The sequence below is a fragment of the Cyclopterus lumpus genome, chromosome 22, assembly GCF_009769545.1.
Source record: "Cyclopterus lumpus isolate fCycLum1 chromosome 22, fCycLum1.pri, whole genome shotgun sequence".
In the NCBI taxonomy this organism is placed as follows: domain Eukaryota; kingdom Metazoa; phylum Chordata; class Actinopteri; order Perciformes; family Cyclopteridae; genus Cyclopterus; species Cyclopterus lumpus.
In genome coordinates this window covers 12,051,484-12,068,374 of record NC_046987.1, presented here as the reverse complement: position 1 = coordinate 12,068,374, position 16,891 = coordinate 12,051,484, and the positions used below count along the sequence as shown (strand labels likewise).

Here is a 16,891-nt window from a genome sequence, read left to right as displayed (position 1 = left end):
CGCCCCCGACGGGAAACCAGAATAACTACACGAGACAAATCAATATGTGGAGTTCTGCATGATGTTCGATTATTTTGTATCGACGCATACCAGATGTTTAACGCATATGTATGTAGTTTGAGATATTCTACAACTTTTAAACTATTACCATCTAACAAACACAGACACTATATGGGTACCACTCAGTTGTCGGTGTATAGGGTACATCTACTCCTGCAACAAATGATATATTCAATAAGGTTTTAATCTTCAGTTGTTATTGAAAGTGTTTTAGAAAGGCGTTGATTCAACTTAATGAACATATTGGAGGATGGTGTTTGTGTTGCTGCTGTATATCCCATTATGATATTGGTTACTTATTATTGTTATAAATCCAGATTTAGATTGTCTAATTATAATATAGTTTTACATTTATATTATAATGTGTTAATGCATCATTTAACTAAATGTACTACATGTACAAAAAAAGACATGTTAAAACCTTTATTGTGAAGTGTGGTAAACTGCCCATTCGTAAGACACGCCCCTAACCGGAAGTATTGTCTTGCGCAGCCCTTTTCAGTATACGGTGCAGCCAGTTTTAAATGTCTAAGTTCAACACAGTAATATGGCCCAAAGTGATTTTATTTGGGGACTCCATCACACAGGTCAGTTCAAGACTTTAACATCGTGTCAGCCAACAGTCAGAGTTAACCAACACGCGGTCGTTAACACTGGCTGCTCGCTTTCCAGCTGAAGTTTGCGATGAATAACGCAGTTGCTGTTGATTCTTTCAGTTTTCATTTCAAGCCCATGGTTGGGGGGCGGAACTCGCCAACAAACTAGCTCGGTGAGTATCTTTAGTTCCTAAGTTATCAGTTCCTCATTTTGTCGTGGAAGTGCTCGTCTACTTTCTCATACGTGCTATTCAAACTAAATGCTGTGCTTTTGACTAAGATCTGAATGTGACATGATTTCCTTTTAGAAAGTGTGATGTTGTGAACAGAGGACTGTCTGGCTACAACTCCAGGTGGGCTAAACTCCTTCTTCCTCGCATCGTCAACGTCACAAACTCCGCAGACAACAACATCGCTGCGGTCACCGTCTTCTTTGGAGCCAACGACTGTGCCTTGGAAGGTAAGAAGTGACGAATACAATGCTGCAAACTCTCTGTATCTGATTTCAGAAGTACTGTATGTATCTCTATCATTGTTTTTCTTGCCTAAGTGGGTCCTCTGCATATTTTGCACATTAATATTTGTTCACTCATTGTATGATAGTGGGCCATTAAAAAACTGTTTTGACATAGTATGCAATTACATTACGTATTGCATTTATGACATACTTTAAAATAGCATTTAATAATATTTTGATCATGATGTATTTTATGACATTTTGACATAATAGATCAAGATCACCACATTAAAATGCACCACAAAATATGCGCCATTAGATTAAGAATTAGACTTTTGGGGATTATCCAAAATGACTAATTACAAACAATGTTTTAAAAATATTCTCTTTTAATAATGACTCATTCCTTCCCAATGTTTCTGTATGATTTGTTCTTCTTTCGCCTGATCCTGTCATGCAGATAAAAACCCACAACAGCACATCCCTCTGAAGGAGTATTCAGAGAACCTGAGGGACATCAGCAGGCTTCTGGCTTCAGCCGGAGTGCCAGCAGACAGAGTCATATTCATCACCCCTCCACCTCTCAACGAGCCAGCCTGGGAGAAGGAGTGTATTCTGAAAGGTAACGCGCATTCACAATTCTTCTACTGTCTTGCTTTTGTAACGTCACACAGGCCAACCTTACATTCCACGCCTACAGAGATCACGAGTGCTTCCTTGTCCTTTTTTCAGGATGTCCACTCAATCGCCACAACTCTGCAGCGGGGCAGTATGCGCAGGCGTGTGTCCAGGTTGCCAGTGAGTGTGGTGCAGTCGCCCTGGACCTCTGGACGCTCATGCAGAAAGATGGACAGGTGGGTAATTGTCACGGCTGCGTTTCGTGAGACGACTGAAGACTTTTTAATCAGCTGATAAATTAAATGAGCAGGAAAATTGTAAGCTTTACTCAAGTTTCTTGGACATTTACGATCAAATTTTTTTCTTAAATGTTTCAAATGTCTCAATATGAAATAAACTGAAAGTGACTAAACCTAGCATTGCGATATTCCTCATTTAACAAAAGTCTCACTGTTTTGTTCTCTTGCCACGCAGGACTACACCGTCTATCTGTCTGACGGGCTGCATCTCTCGCAGAGGGGAAACCAGTTTGTTGCTCAGCACCTGTGGGGGCTGCTGGAGAGCCGCGTGGCTGACCTGCCCTTTATCCTGCCTTACTGGGGAGACGTGGACGCAAAGAGCCCCGAGAGCAGTCTACTCTGTGACCCGTGAAGAAGAAGACGTTGGCTTTGAAAGGCATCTCCAAATCCTACAGGGCCAGATATTATTCTGTTGAGAATAAAAACACTCACCAGCACTTTTTTTGTGGCACTTGTTGTGAACTTCTGGGCGACCAGAGCCCAACACTGGACTGCATCCCTGCTACAAAACAATCAAGCAGCTGTTTTGTTCATCAGTATGTCAAATACAAGACCATGTATTATTGTTTAAAATGCACAATAAAGATTTATTTTGAGATGCGTTTAAGGAATCGAAGCAAGAAACCTTAAAAGTAACTCTGGTGACATATAAACACAGACATATTAAGAATATACACATCAGAATATATGACAGGATATATGCTTGTACAACAGTTCACATCAATCCAGCAGTCAATGTTAGCGACACAGTATTTTTTTTTCTCCTTGACCTACAGAAAGTACATATTTAACAATTTGAACATGTGATACAGCAGGCGACAGTGGCGAGACGGCATAAGATAACAATACACAAGGACCGAAAACCAAACGGAAAAAATAACATTTGAGCACCTCAGGAACTTCCTTTTAAAATTTAATTCAGTATTATTGTTCATCTCGTCGAAGTTGAATTGTTAGGCACAAAATCAGAAAAGGCACCATGTTGTTTTATATAGACAATATATATCAACAGCTGGACAAACAAGTGTATTCCTGAAGAGACCCAGTGTAGTATTAAATGTTGCATTCTAAGTGCAAATGAAGTGTTTTACAAGCCTGCACATATATAAAATAAACTATTAATGACACATCATAGAAAGAACATATATAAAACCAGTGATATGGAAAAAATACTTGGAAGTGCAGTTCTGAAAAAACTAAAAACAAATTTTGAAGTAAAAGTTTGCTGATTAACATATCACACTGAAAAGTTTCTTTTTAAAACAGTAAAATATCACAACAATCATCAATGACATGTTGAACCATTCACCTGTTAATGTGTTAGTGGAACCAACCGGGGAGGTTCATTGCCATGAATACTTCCTGCACCAGCATTTAGGGACATATGATAGACAAAAAAGATAAGTTAACTTCATGCCGTGTTGGGCAACCAGCCCTCAGTAGATTTAGCTCCACAGATCACAACAGATCTCCCAGGGTTCGTCTGACCAGGGACGCCCTAACTTAGAAAAGACAAAGCAATATTAACCGTAGGCAAAAAAAAAACATGAATTCACTTCAGTAAATATTTAGTTTCACCGGGATGTGTGACGACTCATGTATTTTCTGTGTGGTGGTTCAATCCAGGTTGAAGCTGACTGAATGATATCCACATCATGGTTACCATTACCTTTAATCTCTGATTTGGAATAAGAAAAATGCATTTGATGCAGGTATTTGCGTGTTCCCTAAAACACATATCTGTATGTGTTGGTGCCTCGTTGGTACTAAACCAAAAAGCCAAACTCTCAGCACTCCGTCTCTTTGGTGTCAATGCATTCCTGCCTCTTGAGGCGTCGTCTGTCCTTGGCCGACGGGTTCTGCTCTGTCAGATCCTCGTAAGAGGATTTCGTAACCGACGAGGAGGCTCCTGCGGTTGTGAAATCGTCCGACAGGCCTTCCTCTCCCAGGTGAGAGTCGCTGCTGGTGTCCTCCTGGATGGTGGCCATCCGCGGCCCCCCTGCGCTGTCTGGGGTGAGGCCGAAGCTCGGGTCGGGGGCCGGGGTACTGGTGCTGGCCGCGGGAGAGGCCCCGACCTGGCTCTGCTGCAGGGGCAGGGAGGAGGGCGCGATCCGGCCGGCGGAGGAGGAGGAGGGAGGCTGAGGAGGCTTGACGATGCGCACGGACGCTGACTCGATGTTGTTCAGCATGTCTTGACTCTGGAGAGCGAGAAAAACATGTGAAGCCAAAGCACATCAAAGCTGACCGTCTCCGACTGAGGAGGATTCCATTCCCTTTTTACTCCATTCGGCTCAAATCTTCCTAACTAACTATTTCATGGTGGTAAAAAGTGAATAATCGAAACCTTAAAGGCCAGTATACTAAGAGACGTTTAGTAAAAAGCTATCATCCCCAATGCCCCCTCTAAAAGTGGGAATGAGTAAAACAAACATTTCTCATAGTGGACATTTTGTGTTGTTAGGATGCGTGCATGCCGACTCACTTGCAGAACTTCCTGTAACACCTAAATGGATCATTAATGTGATTAGTTGTTCCTGTGCTTTTCCTGCCATTACAAGTCAAAATGTCTGCCATGACAAAGGTCTACAGAGGAATGTACCCTCAGTCTCCACGTGTTCCCAATCAAACCTAAAAAAACTGTGCAGACAGCAATTACAAAAAGAAAAAGAAAAGGTCAATCAAAACGACAACCACCTAAAGGATATTACCCTCTTCCTTCTTGTGGCTTCAACAACAGCTGATGCAAAACTTAAAAAACGCTGACACACACCGCATCCGATTTCACAAACGACAACAAGGTGCAACCTTTTCAGTCCTCTCTCTGTTTGAATACTCCTAAAATGCATTCTTGCTTTCTTGAGGTAATTTCTGATCAGATATGACTCGGTGAAGAGAAGCACACTTCTAGCCACCCAGTCACATTAATTAGCTTTGCTTTGAGCCTCTCTCACTTCGTCTCTCGAGGTGAAAGGAGCAGGAGAGTTTGAGGGCTGGAAATGTGAAACCTGATCAGTGATTACGTCGAGGAGTAAGTGAGTGCAGGAGTATCCCAAACGTGGGCCACTGACCATGCATCCTCATGGACTCAATGGCAACGAAACACCAAGCCATGGCACGCGCACTCACCTATGGCGGGAGCTCGACTATAAACTTCCACCATCTGCTGCAGTTCCAATGAGAATGGAAAGGGCCAAGGCAAAGAGTGATGGACAGGTCATTGGCAGTTTGAACCTGGCACTGTCAGTGAGGCCCCTACGGATCCTGCTCTCACCTGTGTTTTCAAAACTAAGCCAAAAAATACTGTCAAATTACGAAGTACAGCATTAGGCTCTTGTGATGCCACAAAAGGCCTTTCTTGAAGCCCCTGATCATTTGGTTTGGTTTAAAAACGTACATCTTTCTCAGTCACATCAAGTATTCATAATTATAAGCAACAATCAAGGTTACTTTTTTGAAAGAGACATGCTTATTTATTACCGAGTGTTTAACACTCAAACGCTCAGCAAATCTAATTGGCAGGACTGTGTGCATGAGGTTTGATCATGCAGAACAAGCAAACAACCCCACAGCTGTATTCAGATTTTAATTAAAATATTGCAAACGCCTTACTGGCACAAAAAGTACACAATGTATTTTTCCAATTCAGCTCTAGCACTTCAAACCAGTGAAAAGACAACAGAAAATGAAAACAAGTACAAAGATTTATTATGTGAACCATTTCAACTTCACTCCTGACCTCTGAGTAAAACACTGACAATGTGTTTTCAGGGCCATTTAAAAATAATCCTAAAAGCCATATACACATATACATATTAGCCAAAAGATTTTCTACATTTCCAAAGATTCTTTTTTTTAAATCCCTGTCAAACATACCAGAAAATACATATAATGTTAAACATGTAAGAAGTAAATCCTTTTTTTTATTGGTTGCGAATTGAATCTTATTTACTTTCCACCAAGCAAGGTTTTTTGCTGAATGTACATTGTGTAGCACCTCTTTCAAAGCTGACAAATGATGCAGGAATCTAAACATAGATTCAGAAAAGAGGCAAATGCCTCCACCCTCTCCCTCCCATATTTAAGATGACAACATCTTTAAAAAAGCAATGTGGGACTGTATTAGTTTGGTTAGTGTGGCAGCAAGGCACAGGATCTTACAGAGGCATGAGAGATGAGGAACTTACGCTTGGAGGGTAGTAGAAGGACTTTGTGTTATCTTCATACTGCTCGTCAAGCCGTTTGTCCTGCGGCAGAAAATGACAAGATTGTCAGCATTTAAAAGAGTTAAACAATTGAGGTAATTCCTGTAGAGACGTGCTTTTCCTTCAAACAGAACCCAGAATCCAAAAAAGTATCAGGTAATATCACACTAAAGACAATGGGAACAAGTGTAAATTGATGTGCAGCAGATTCTTACCACGCAGTGAACGAGGATACTGAGAGGAATCCAGAAGACAAGTGAAAACACCACGACAGAGCCCACTATGTTATCAGCCAGGAACTTCCCTGATGGACAGAGACACGAAAAACAGAGAGACCAAGGTAAGGAGGGCGACAAGACTACAATCAACAACAAGAAAAATACTTTCCATACTCATGTTCTCAGGAAGTTGATTAGATTTTAGCGGGGCCTGTTGTAACCAACTCACCGAATGTGTTAATGTCCAGCTTGTCAATAAAATCCCACAACCTCTCGATCACATCCTGCACCTGCTTCATGCACTTTCCCTGTTTTGACAAGAGAAAGTTGACACTCTGCACATAGCCAAATAAAGAATAATCAAACTCATTGTGGACCTTTTAGAGCTGTGTTAGGGAATCAAAACAAAATATTAAGCATGACGGAAACTTGGTAGGAGAGAATGAACAGATATAAAAGATTGATGACTCACGCCTTCGTCACAGAAGCCCACAGTGCAGGGTTTTCCTTTGCGAAGATAAAGGAAACTGCCATTGGTCTGGATGAAAGGAGAGCAGGCACCGTCATTTCCCCTGCAGCATACTTTACAGGAGTTGTCCGTCTCTGCAAAGATGAAAGGAGATTCCCTGTTTTATATGTTAATATATATATATATTTTGTCATAAACACTGGCAGTGCATACACATCAGAGAGAAAAACATTCATTCAAACCTGTGAACATTCTCTTAAAAATCTTTTATTAAGCCACTGCCATTTCAATAAAATCCTTTATCCAGTATCATAAAAACAGTCATAGAGTCCAGCATGTTATAAAAAGGGAATTAAAAAAGGTGTCATATTATGTCATAAAAAACAGATAGTATAGTATTTAATGAGAATATTGTAAAAATGTCAGAGTAAATAATGCCACGTAAAATGTAATAGTGTAGAATGTCAAAGAAATTACATAGAAAATGGCATATTATTGTATGCTATAATAAATTTCATAACAATATCATAGTATTGCATTTCATTAAAATTACATAAAAATGTCATGTCAAATTACATAGTTGATGAAATAAGAAATAGTATAAAAAAATGCCATATATTTGGATGCCATCAAAAAAGAAACTATAAATAACTATAAAATATCATCGCTAAATATGTCATAGCATAGCATGTGGTTAAAATATCCCTCGAATGAGCTGCTCTTTACCGTTGCAGGCACAGGACTGAAGGTTCTGCATGGCTTCACAGAACGGGTTGCACTCTCCATTGTGACACCGGCCGTTGTCAACACACACAGTGTCGTCCTCAGCGTTTTCAGGAGGTGGACACTGACTGCTGTTGCCTAACATGCGACGGAAAGGTAGAGAGTTTTTCAAAATATTTTGTATTTATCAAATATTAAAAAATGGACCCAACATCAAAGAAACAGCCTTCCAGTGATCACTGCAGTTCTTGTGTTGGACCAGCGGGAGGCGCCCACCTGTGCAAGATGATATGCCTTTACAGGTAGCACTGATGGGTTCCTGGCACCTTGTCCCTGCAAGCTCATACACGCAACTCCTACAGCAAGGGCTGTTTCTGTCGCTGTGGAGAGAACAGAGACGTGTGAACGTATGTTCCACTCAAACTAGTACCACAAAGATTTCTGCCATCTTAAAATGAATCCTATGTTTGAGCATATTTTTAGACTCTTGACGAGTGGTTATGCGTCTTTTGGATCTCATACCTGCACTTTGCGGCAAGTTTGAATTTGCAGTCGGCTGTGCAGCAGGGGTCGTCGTTGAGGTGGAGTAGGCCAGGGTCGCACTCTTCCCCATCCTCGACTCTCGAGTTGCCACATACCTTACTGTTCCTCTCCTTGAAGCACACAGGAGCCTTGAAACGTAACGTCTTTCCTACGGAGATCTTGCTGCAGTTGGAGAAGCGCTTCAGGAGGAAGTAGAAGTAGATGAGGGTTGGATATTAACTCGGAGTGGATGCTTTATGCTCAACTGTGAAAGGAGAAGCTAAATGAAGCTAAAATACTTGAATAATAAAAGATGTACATTTATTCCTGATTCAAAAGAAAGCTATTCCCTTAAATACATATTTGGATACAAAAATATATACAAAGTCAGTGAAACATTTATGATTCTTGTCTTAACAGTTGGATGGCCATTGGATGCCTTTTTACTAATGCATACTGATGTTATTCACATTAGTTTTTAGCACTCACAGATATCTTTAAGATAGTCTAGTTTCAAGTGCAGAACAAGTTACAACAAATAAATTGCAGAACTTTTCCCCTTAAAGTTCAGCCAAAAAATGTAGCTCATATATATATATTAGCTGTAAAGGCCAGTTGTGGAGGAGGTACAGTACATTTACTATCTGTCATTATATTTCACAGGAACAACTGTGACCAAAATCATCAACAACACAGAACTCAGCTGCCCGCCTGCTCTCCCACTCCCACACCAGAGATCACATCACCCCAGTCCTACAAAACCTTCACTGGCTCCCCAAACAGCAAATTATTACAATTATCTTCACTACCTCGCCCCTTTATACCTTTCTGACCTCCTGCACCGACACACTCAGATCCCCCGACGCCAACTTCCTTCCCCCCCCTTACAAGCACTGAACATGGGGGAGGGCCTTCTCCATTGCTGCTCCCTCCCTCTGGAACTCTCTCCCTCAGCACCTCAGACAGTCTCTGTTAATCGACACTTTCAAAACACTTACAACTAATTTATTTTAATCTGCTTTTAACCTGGAATGCTAGTTCAGTATGTTTTTGTTTGTTACCATTATGTCATCTCTCTGTTTATATTGTTATTGCTTTTATTGTTCCTGTCTTTACCATGTAAAGTGCCTTTGAGTACCTTTTAAAGTACAATACAAAATAAATGTAGTATTTTATTATAATATACAACACAGTAGATCAAGCTACTCAAATGTACACTTCATATCACACTTTGTAGCATGAACTCCTACTTATCCTCAGTATCCTCATACTTTGTTTGTTATATACCTCGCACTTAGATGGTGATGCTTCTGTTAGTTTTAATACCACTTTTTACTTGTTCACTATTCATGAGGGTACCTTGTTGTTGTAATGGTCTCCGCTCACAGCAATAGGGTACATGACAAACTTCCCCCCGTGGTCGTCACTGGGAGCACAGTAAGGGATGTTGTCAGGGTCGTGCTCTGCTCCAAAGTTATGGCCCAGCTCGTGAGTGGTCACCAAGTCTGCCTCCTGATGGGACACAAACAAATGATATGTTATTTATTTGAAACATATAGTTTACTATTGTATCAATCAAAAATAAAATTGCCCAAAAACTAAATTATATCAAGCAACAAATGCAGGACGGGCACTGTGTCTTATTGTGCATTCACAAACACTTATTTCACTGACAAAAACATGCATATTATCATGGTGGCTATAGATACACATCCAAAAACGTCCTCCCAACTCACATCAATGTTTTGAAACTTAACCGTAAACTGTGCTGAGGAGCAGGCAACATCTGCTGAGGTGTCAAAATGCAACAGTGTTAACATCATTACTCATGACACCCACGCAAAAAGGTGTGTCTGCTCTACAGGCTACATTTGGCGGGGTGACATGTTGCTTAACATCCTGGCTAAAACTGAGAGCAGCTAGTAATTAGTTGCATCAAGGATAATGATTGGAAGACAAATCAGACCTTTGTTAGGATGGTTTTGCCATAGTTCTTGGTGCTGGTCAGACCTGTGTTGAGGTAACTGGGCTTCTTTGCAGAGTTAGATGGGTAGTACGCTACAAAAGGACAAAAACAATGCAAGAGATCAGAATCTGTTTTGCTTTACAAAAGTCCAGGGCTCCACACAACTGTAGTAGTTGTTTATCAAAAATAAAATGATTAGCTTATCAAAACAAAGCAATTTTATCACTAAGCGATGTGTCCTTACGTTTTGGGCAGAGGCCCCCCAGGGCCTGAGGTTTGGACGGGGCCACATAAGCCAGCCCCAGTGTGCCCTCATCGAAATCCTGGTAGGTAAACAGGTGGGCTAGACACACAGTGGAGGCGTTCTCAGCTATGTCTGAGCTGAATTGCTGAGGGACAAAAAGAAAGCTATTATACATCAACATTTGAATTTGTCAAAGTTTCTCACAAGGACTTGCAACACTGTAGAACGAAGAGACTATTTGTAATACTGTCACTCAAAATCACATTTATCACATCTAAACAAAACTTAACTTTTGACATTGAACTGCAGTAATGTGGCAAAAGCATTTATCTTTCAGAAGGTTTTGGAGCAATCTTTATACTGAGCAGGGCATCTATATATTTATATTTCAAATCTATATATTTGAAACTGGCATTTCTTGTTACTTATCAGCCACAATATCTAGATACATCTTTGATAAGCCTTTACGGGTCCAGTGCAGTTGTACATTTTACACATTTTTGTGAACACATGTAACATTCTGTTGACAATTACATTTACCCAAATCATATCCAGTGGCAGTCCCCTGGTTTTGACTGAAAAAGGGCTCAAAGTATTTCCCAAACATGTACATCTTGCTCTTGGTCTCCCTTTCTTACCTCTAGAAGTCTCTTCACGTCCCAGACCTCTTTCCCTCTCACAGGGCTGTTCTCCATGTTATAGTGGATCCAGTCTGTGCCAGCATGGCCACGGGGAGCCTTTGTCGGCTCCTTGTTGATGATGATCTGAGAATGGTAACCGAAGACACCATTAATGAACAATTTAACATTGCATTTAAAGAATTTAAACAAATCTTAGTGTACTGGCTCATAATTAATGTTGTGTAAAAGACTTCATAGTCCAGACTTTAGGATGTAGATTTATTTTCCCCTCAAAATATAAATGAACTATTACATCGAACTGCAACATAGTTTGTCAGGAATGGCCCTGAACCTGTAATAGCTGTAACAAAACTTGAACGCATAGTTAGAGGGGGGCCGAGGGGGATCCTGTTTTGGGGGAATGAGTTTCAAGCCATCATTTGTTTTCCTATAAAAGGTGTTGGGATTAGAAGCGGTACATTATAAATTCTTCTTGACCTGTAGGGTGGAGACAATTTGACAATAACTCAGAGCAGCTCAGTGCATATCTTTTCAGTGAGAAATACCAAGACTCACAGTATGACAAACAGTATCTCTATTCATTCCCAGAGCCAGTGGAACAAATTAAATTACCCTACGGGGCACACACAAAAGCTTTCAGTTCCTCCTAAAAATGCAGTTCTCAACACAGTGAGGGACAGTGTTATTCTCAGCTCCACTTCCGGGATTGACTTGATGTAAAACAAAGCTGTCGTGCTGCTGAGAGCAGTGATGTCTACTGCTGAAAAGCCACAAATTGTTCCATAAGTCAGACTTGAACCATATTACAATAAACTACAAAACACAACCGGCCAAACACACCTGATGGATCTGGACCCCGTAGCCTTTGAATTCATCATCCCAGGTCGTGTTCCTATACATGTCATCAACTCGATCAATCAGCTCAATCTGGAGAGAGAGGAGAAAAAATAAATCGTATAGCAAGAATTGTTAATGTACAGAAATGTATCGACAACAGCAGACACTTATTTTGAATTGTTCACGGGTAGTAGCAATGCTGATCATAGATGTATCAATCTGATGTAAAACTAAACTGTGGGTGGAAAAAACATACATTCTGCCCTCGTCCTGTTCAATATAATACCCTATGGATGCAAGTTAAATCTTTATACGGTGAATTCTCTCTGCATTGCTTTTGTACAAAGCATCATAAAAACAGACCAGGTAGTTGAGAGTGACGCTCTCTTGTCCACGTCCCATGTGTTTAAAGAAACGGTAATCTGCAACCAGCAAGAGGGGGCAGGTATTCTTCTTGTGATCATGAGCCTGTCTCTTCTCTCTGTGGTGGTACCCTACGAGGAAGAAACAGCAGGAGTAGTGAGAGAAAGGAACAGGGTATAAAGAAAAATGGTTGCAGGCAAACCAAGAAAGGAAAATAAAAAGTTGTAAAAATATATCTTTTAAAGCATTACCATATTTAAACATAAACGGATAAACTTCAACAAAGATAGATGCATGAAGAATTAAACAATGAGGCCATGCTCCAGTATCCCATTGTTAATTGCCCTCATTTTCACATTTAGGAGCACGTCGTCTTTTTTATTTGCCTGTGAACTGATTAAGAGCTTCTTCTGTTCTTCAAGCCAATTAATAGCAATTTAAATAGCAATTTCTCTTTATAGTGTAGTGCATAATAGTAAGGGGGTCTACTGTATATACACAGCCATAGTAAACAAGGCTGCACATTCTCTGTTGAATCACTTGACTTTTCCAAATAGATTAAGTGAAGCTCATACAAGACATAACATCTGCAATTCCAATTTAACTTTGTAAAGGTAATACTTCAGTTTTAACATTTCAATGCCTCCACAATTTCCCCAATATGATGTGTGCATTGCCTTTACAGTATAATGCAATAAATAGTCAGAAATTCCCTTCAACACTTTCCAGAGCACATGGCGAGGTCTTAAAAATGAAAATTGAGTAGATTAGAAATAAATTAAGCAGCAAATCCTCACATTTTTTAAAATTGAAATTAAAGATCTGTTTTATCTGACTGCCACAGAAAAGGACAGAGGAAAATGAAGTGATGCCTCATAACTTCATGAAACATAAACTCTTCAAACAATAAATACTTGAAATATAACAGAAAGGGACCACATGAAGATATCCCATTTGAGCATTACATCATACACATGGCTGTACACTGTTCAGAAGTGTGGGTGTGCGCTGCCCTGGCTTCCACAACAAGCAGTGGGAGACCAGTCATCTCATTGGGCAGCAGAGCCTCCATTAATTTGAATACCTCCTCCATGAGAATCTTCTCCTCAACTTAAATCCCCAATGAGTGTTTTTACCCAGCTGCCAGTGAGAGGTGTTTAAGAGATCTCTGGCACACTATCACTGCTATATGCTTTACATTTCCAACACAAAAGAATCAAAAGGCATTTGGATGTTACATAATACCCACTTGTCAGCAGTGTGTACTGAATGTGCATAACTTTGGCTAGGTGCAACAAAGGATTTTATTAAAGTGACAGTTACAGAACTTAACACCCACATCCTTTGTCTCACTACTACAGCCTCCTCCTCTCTACCTTAAACATGCGTTATCCTCCTACTCTTTCTTGATCAAGTCTTAACCATCCACAAATAAGAGCACAGAGGCTGCACCACATCTGATCTCCAACCCTTTATATACTGTCCTCTTCCTACACATTTCCACTACAAATATGACCACACACATTTGCAAGACTCTCCACTCCTAGTGAGGAAAACAGACAGCAGAGCTCACCCTTTTCCTGCTCCACCTCCTCCTGCCCGTCCGAATCCCTGCTGGAAGTCTGTGGCAGAATGTTCGAAGAATCTGCGTGGATGTAACCACACACTTTTGGAGAGACGATGCGGGTCAGATTCTTGATGTTGTCTGAGCGATAAACCAGCAATCTTCCATCAGCCGGGGAATCTGTAAACCTCCACAGGGGCTAGATGGCCAGATAAAGACAGGTGGCATTAGAGAACAAACGGAGGAATCAGAGAGGGGCACAGGGAGAAGAGAGGATGGGGGAAAAAATTGCAACAAAGATTGAGAAAGAATATATAAAGATATTGGCAAAAAAAAGACAGATAGGAGGTTAAGTGGCATAGGGCATTTTAGAAGAATGCCATGTCATGGATTATTGCAATGGAGACCTTTTATTATTTCTAATTCTTCTGGTATTAATGTACAATATAGTCTTGTTTTAGCATCTTTATAGTCGTCAACAGTGTGGCCGATTCAAATGCCTTGGACAAAAAGCCTGAGGATTACGTGCACTACAAAAAAATACCCACAAAACGGTCAATACTCACTCTATTTGGACTCTACGCAGATTATTCTTACCTCTACGGTGTACTCGGCTTCATCAGTTAGAATGTGAGCAGAAAACTCATCTCCTTCTATGTGTGCCTGCACACGTGAATTCTCCTCACCTTCAAAACACCACAAATAAAGTAGTTTGTATTAAAATATTTACATATTTTGTCAGTTAATATAATTTTAAAGAAGCAGTATTTGCGTCAGACTAGTATTGGCGTCAGACTAGTATTGGCGGTATTGCAAATATTTGGCAAATAGGTCTCAAAAATGAAACCAGTTGTCTCTTAAGATTTACTTAATAATTCACAACTGTACACAGACTCTTGTGAAATGCAAAATCAGGAAAATAAAATCTTATTTCCAAAAAACATTAGTGAATCCCTAATCGTAGAATAACACTTACCAACAACATGCCCAGTGAAATAGTTCTGAAGATTAACATTGTAGTTTTCCTCCTTCCCGTGTTTATCAACAAACACAGCTTTAAAGTTTTCAGTGAAAAGGTTTGTGTTGGTGGTCAAGTAAAGCTTGAAATGTCTGAAAGAGATAAAACAACACATAATAATTACATTAACCTAAACATGATTACATGGCTGCTTTCAATATTGTGGAGTCACATGGGATTTGGTATTGGGCCTATTTAGTACCACAAATAAAAGGTGAGAAAACATTAATATCTTGTGATTTGATCATATGTTGTCTGATCATTGATTGTTTCGCTGTAATTGTAGATGTATGTCGATGTATGTCCTGTCCATCATACTGATTTTGAAGCGATCTCTTCATAGCCTCACTTCAATGTAAGTGAAGGGGGTAAAATGCATCCCAAAGATCAGCTGAGCATAATATTACTTGCAATTCTTCAAGAGGTTATCTTCTTAAGTAACAGTTGTTGTAGTAAAAAAAAAAAATTGTAGTGGACAGGGAGTAACAAAGAGAGGGCATTTTCTATTAAAAAGAGTATTTTTTTTTTAAATTCAAAATACCCACTCCATCAGACTAACTGCAAAGACATGATATTAGCATTGGCTGTCATCTGAACTTTGTTGTACAATAGACTGGATTTTGACCCCTGAGGGCTGCCCGTCTCAAAAGGTACTAGCTGGCTGTGATGGGATCGTTGCCCCACTGTTATGAGCGGCACACCAATAGCACAGCCTATGTCCTTGGAGGGAATCCCCTCCTCTTATATATAGTTGAACATAAACTGTGCTGTGTGTGAGTGGCCACCAGCCACTATCTGGCCACAGCTACTCTCAAATCAACATATAATGTAAGATGGGCTTTACATTGCAGATCCACTAAGAAGGTAACTCTTCACGGCCAGTATGATTACAGTAACCAATAACTTCTACAACATAGCAATTTGGGCATTTGAGTTTAATTTGAATACAGACCTAGACATATCCAAACCTATTCTATCTTGCACCATCACTCCATAGATCAAAACAACTGTACTTGGAGGTAGGCTTATGTCAGGTATAAGGACGCAGCTGTCACGTTACCTGTGCAACGCTCTGAAGCTCACTAAGCGCTCCAGGTGGGACTGGGTGTGGACGTCCCTCTTCCTTACAGAGTGCAGCTGGAGGCCTGACACCGGCAGCACCTCGAAATCTGACAGGATGGAGTTCAGAGCATCTGGAAGACATTGAGAGACGACAATGGTCATACACGACCAAGCAGAATTTGTGTTCAACAATCTGGAGCTGACAATCCACTTTCTAGCCTAATATGGTTTAATTAAGCAGATGACCAGGACTCAGTGTTAATACTCACTGTAAATAAACACAACACAATGAGGCATTACATTATTGTAGTCACCGTGAACACGACTCTATAAAACCGTTAACGTTAGCAGTAACACTTAAGCTAACACTGAAGTTAGCTTGCTAAACTACTTACCGAATTCCGGGTTTTCTTTGTGATTTTCTTCCGTTATAATTCTGGACTTAACGGCACTGTTGACCCAACAGGGAGCCAGAAAGGCAATTAACAGTAGGCTCCTCATTTTCTGGCAGCTCAGTTAGCTATGCTAGCGCTGTCATTGTCACAATTTAGTCAGTTTGTCTGGAGAGCTAACAGTTAGCTAGCAGAGCTACCCGGAAGTGCACCGAGTGGATAACATCCGCTTACTTGTTTGGAGGGCGTGATACAGGACAGGCCCAATCCCAACGTCCCCCCTAAAGCCTTAAACCCTGAACCCTCGTCGATGTACTGACGGCACCCGCTAAATGGTTGAGTGTGAGGGTTTGAAATGGGACAGCACTTATATGTATATATACCCACAAATATGCACAATTGTGGGTATTTTTTATACTTTCTAATGCCTGATTTGAACGTCTTCCAGGCTCCTTCCTCACATGAGGTAATTAACCTGTAAAGTGACCATTGTCTATTGCCGTTACAACTACAATAGCTTCGTCTGAAATGTAATAGTTTAAAGTAGCATGAACTCTAATTATTCAAAAACCTCTAAATTGCAAAAGCAACCTAAAATAAATGTATTTTTGCTATTGACGTCAAGGAAAGCCAGTAGTAA

The 16,891-nt window shown here is 40.4% G+C and overlaps 2 protein-coding genes across 3 annotated transcripts; one reads left to right on the top strand and one right to left on the bottom strand.

Annotated features, from left to right (window-relative positions):
- Positions 1-514: 514 nt before the first annotated feature.
- iah1 (isoamyl acetate hydrolyzing esterase 1 (putative)) lies at positions 515-2,626 on the top strand. The gene is made up of 6 exons (XM_034563154.1): positions 515-647; positions 777-829; positions 965-1,116; positions 1,574-1,735; positions 1,846-1,967; positions 2,206-2,626. The coding sequence occupies exons 1-6, from the start codon at positions 585-587 to the stop codon at positions 2,380-2,382; spliced, it is 729 nt and encodes a 242-aa protein (XP_034419045.1). The 5' UTR covers positions 515-584; the 3' UTR covers positions 2,383-2,626.
- Positions 2,591-16,491, bottom strand: adam17a (ADAM metallopeptidase domain 17a). Of its 2 annotated transcripts, none has more exons than XM_034563152.1 (19): positions 16,255-16,491; positions 15,858-15,990; positions 14,756-14,889; positions 14,377-14,465; positions 13,789-13,978; positions 12,216-12,346; positions 11,856-11,942; positions 11,013-11,138; positions 10,375-10,519; positions 10,131-10,222; positions 9,524-9,676; positions 8,165-8,364; positions 7,919-8,022; positions 7,646-7,780; positions 6,923-7,053; positions 6,680-6,758; positions 6,448-6,536; positions 6,215-6,274; positions 2,591-4,228 (listed from the first exon to the last, which is right to left on the bottom strand). In XM_034563152.1, exons 1-19 carry the CDS (start codon positions 16,358-16,360, stop codon positions 3,818-3,820), a joined length of 2,595 nt encoding a protein of 864 aa, XP_034419043.1. In that variant the 5' UTR covers positions 16,361-16,491; the 3' UTR covers positions 2,591-3,817. The 2 variants fall into 2 exon arrangements, with proteins under 2 accessions (XP_034419043.1, XP_034419044.1); XM_034563153.1 differs by lacking the exon at positions 2,591-4,228 and adding an exon at positions 5,213-5,315 and having other exon boundaries at positions 16,255-16,470.
- Between the last annotated feature and the right edge of the window lie 400 nt (positions 16,492-16,891).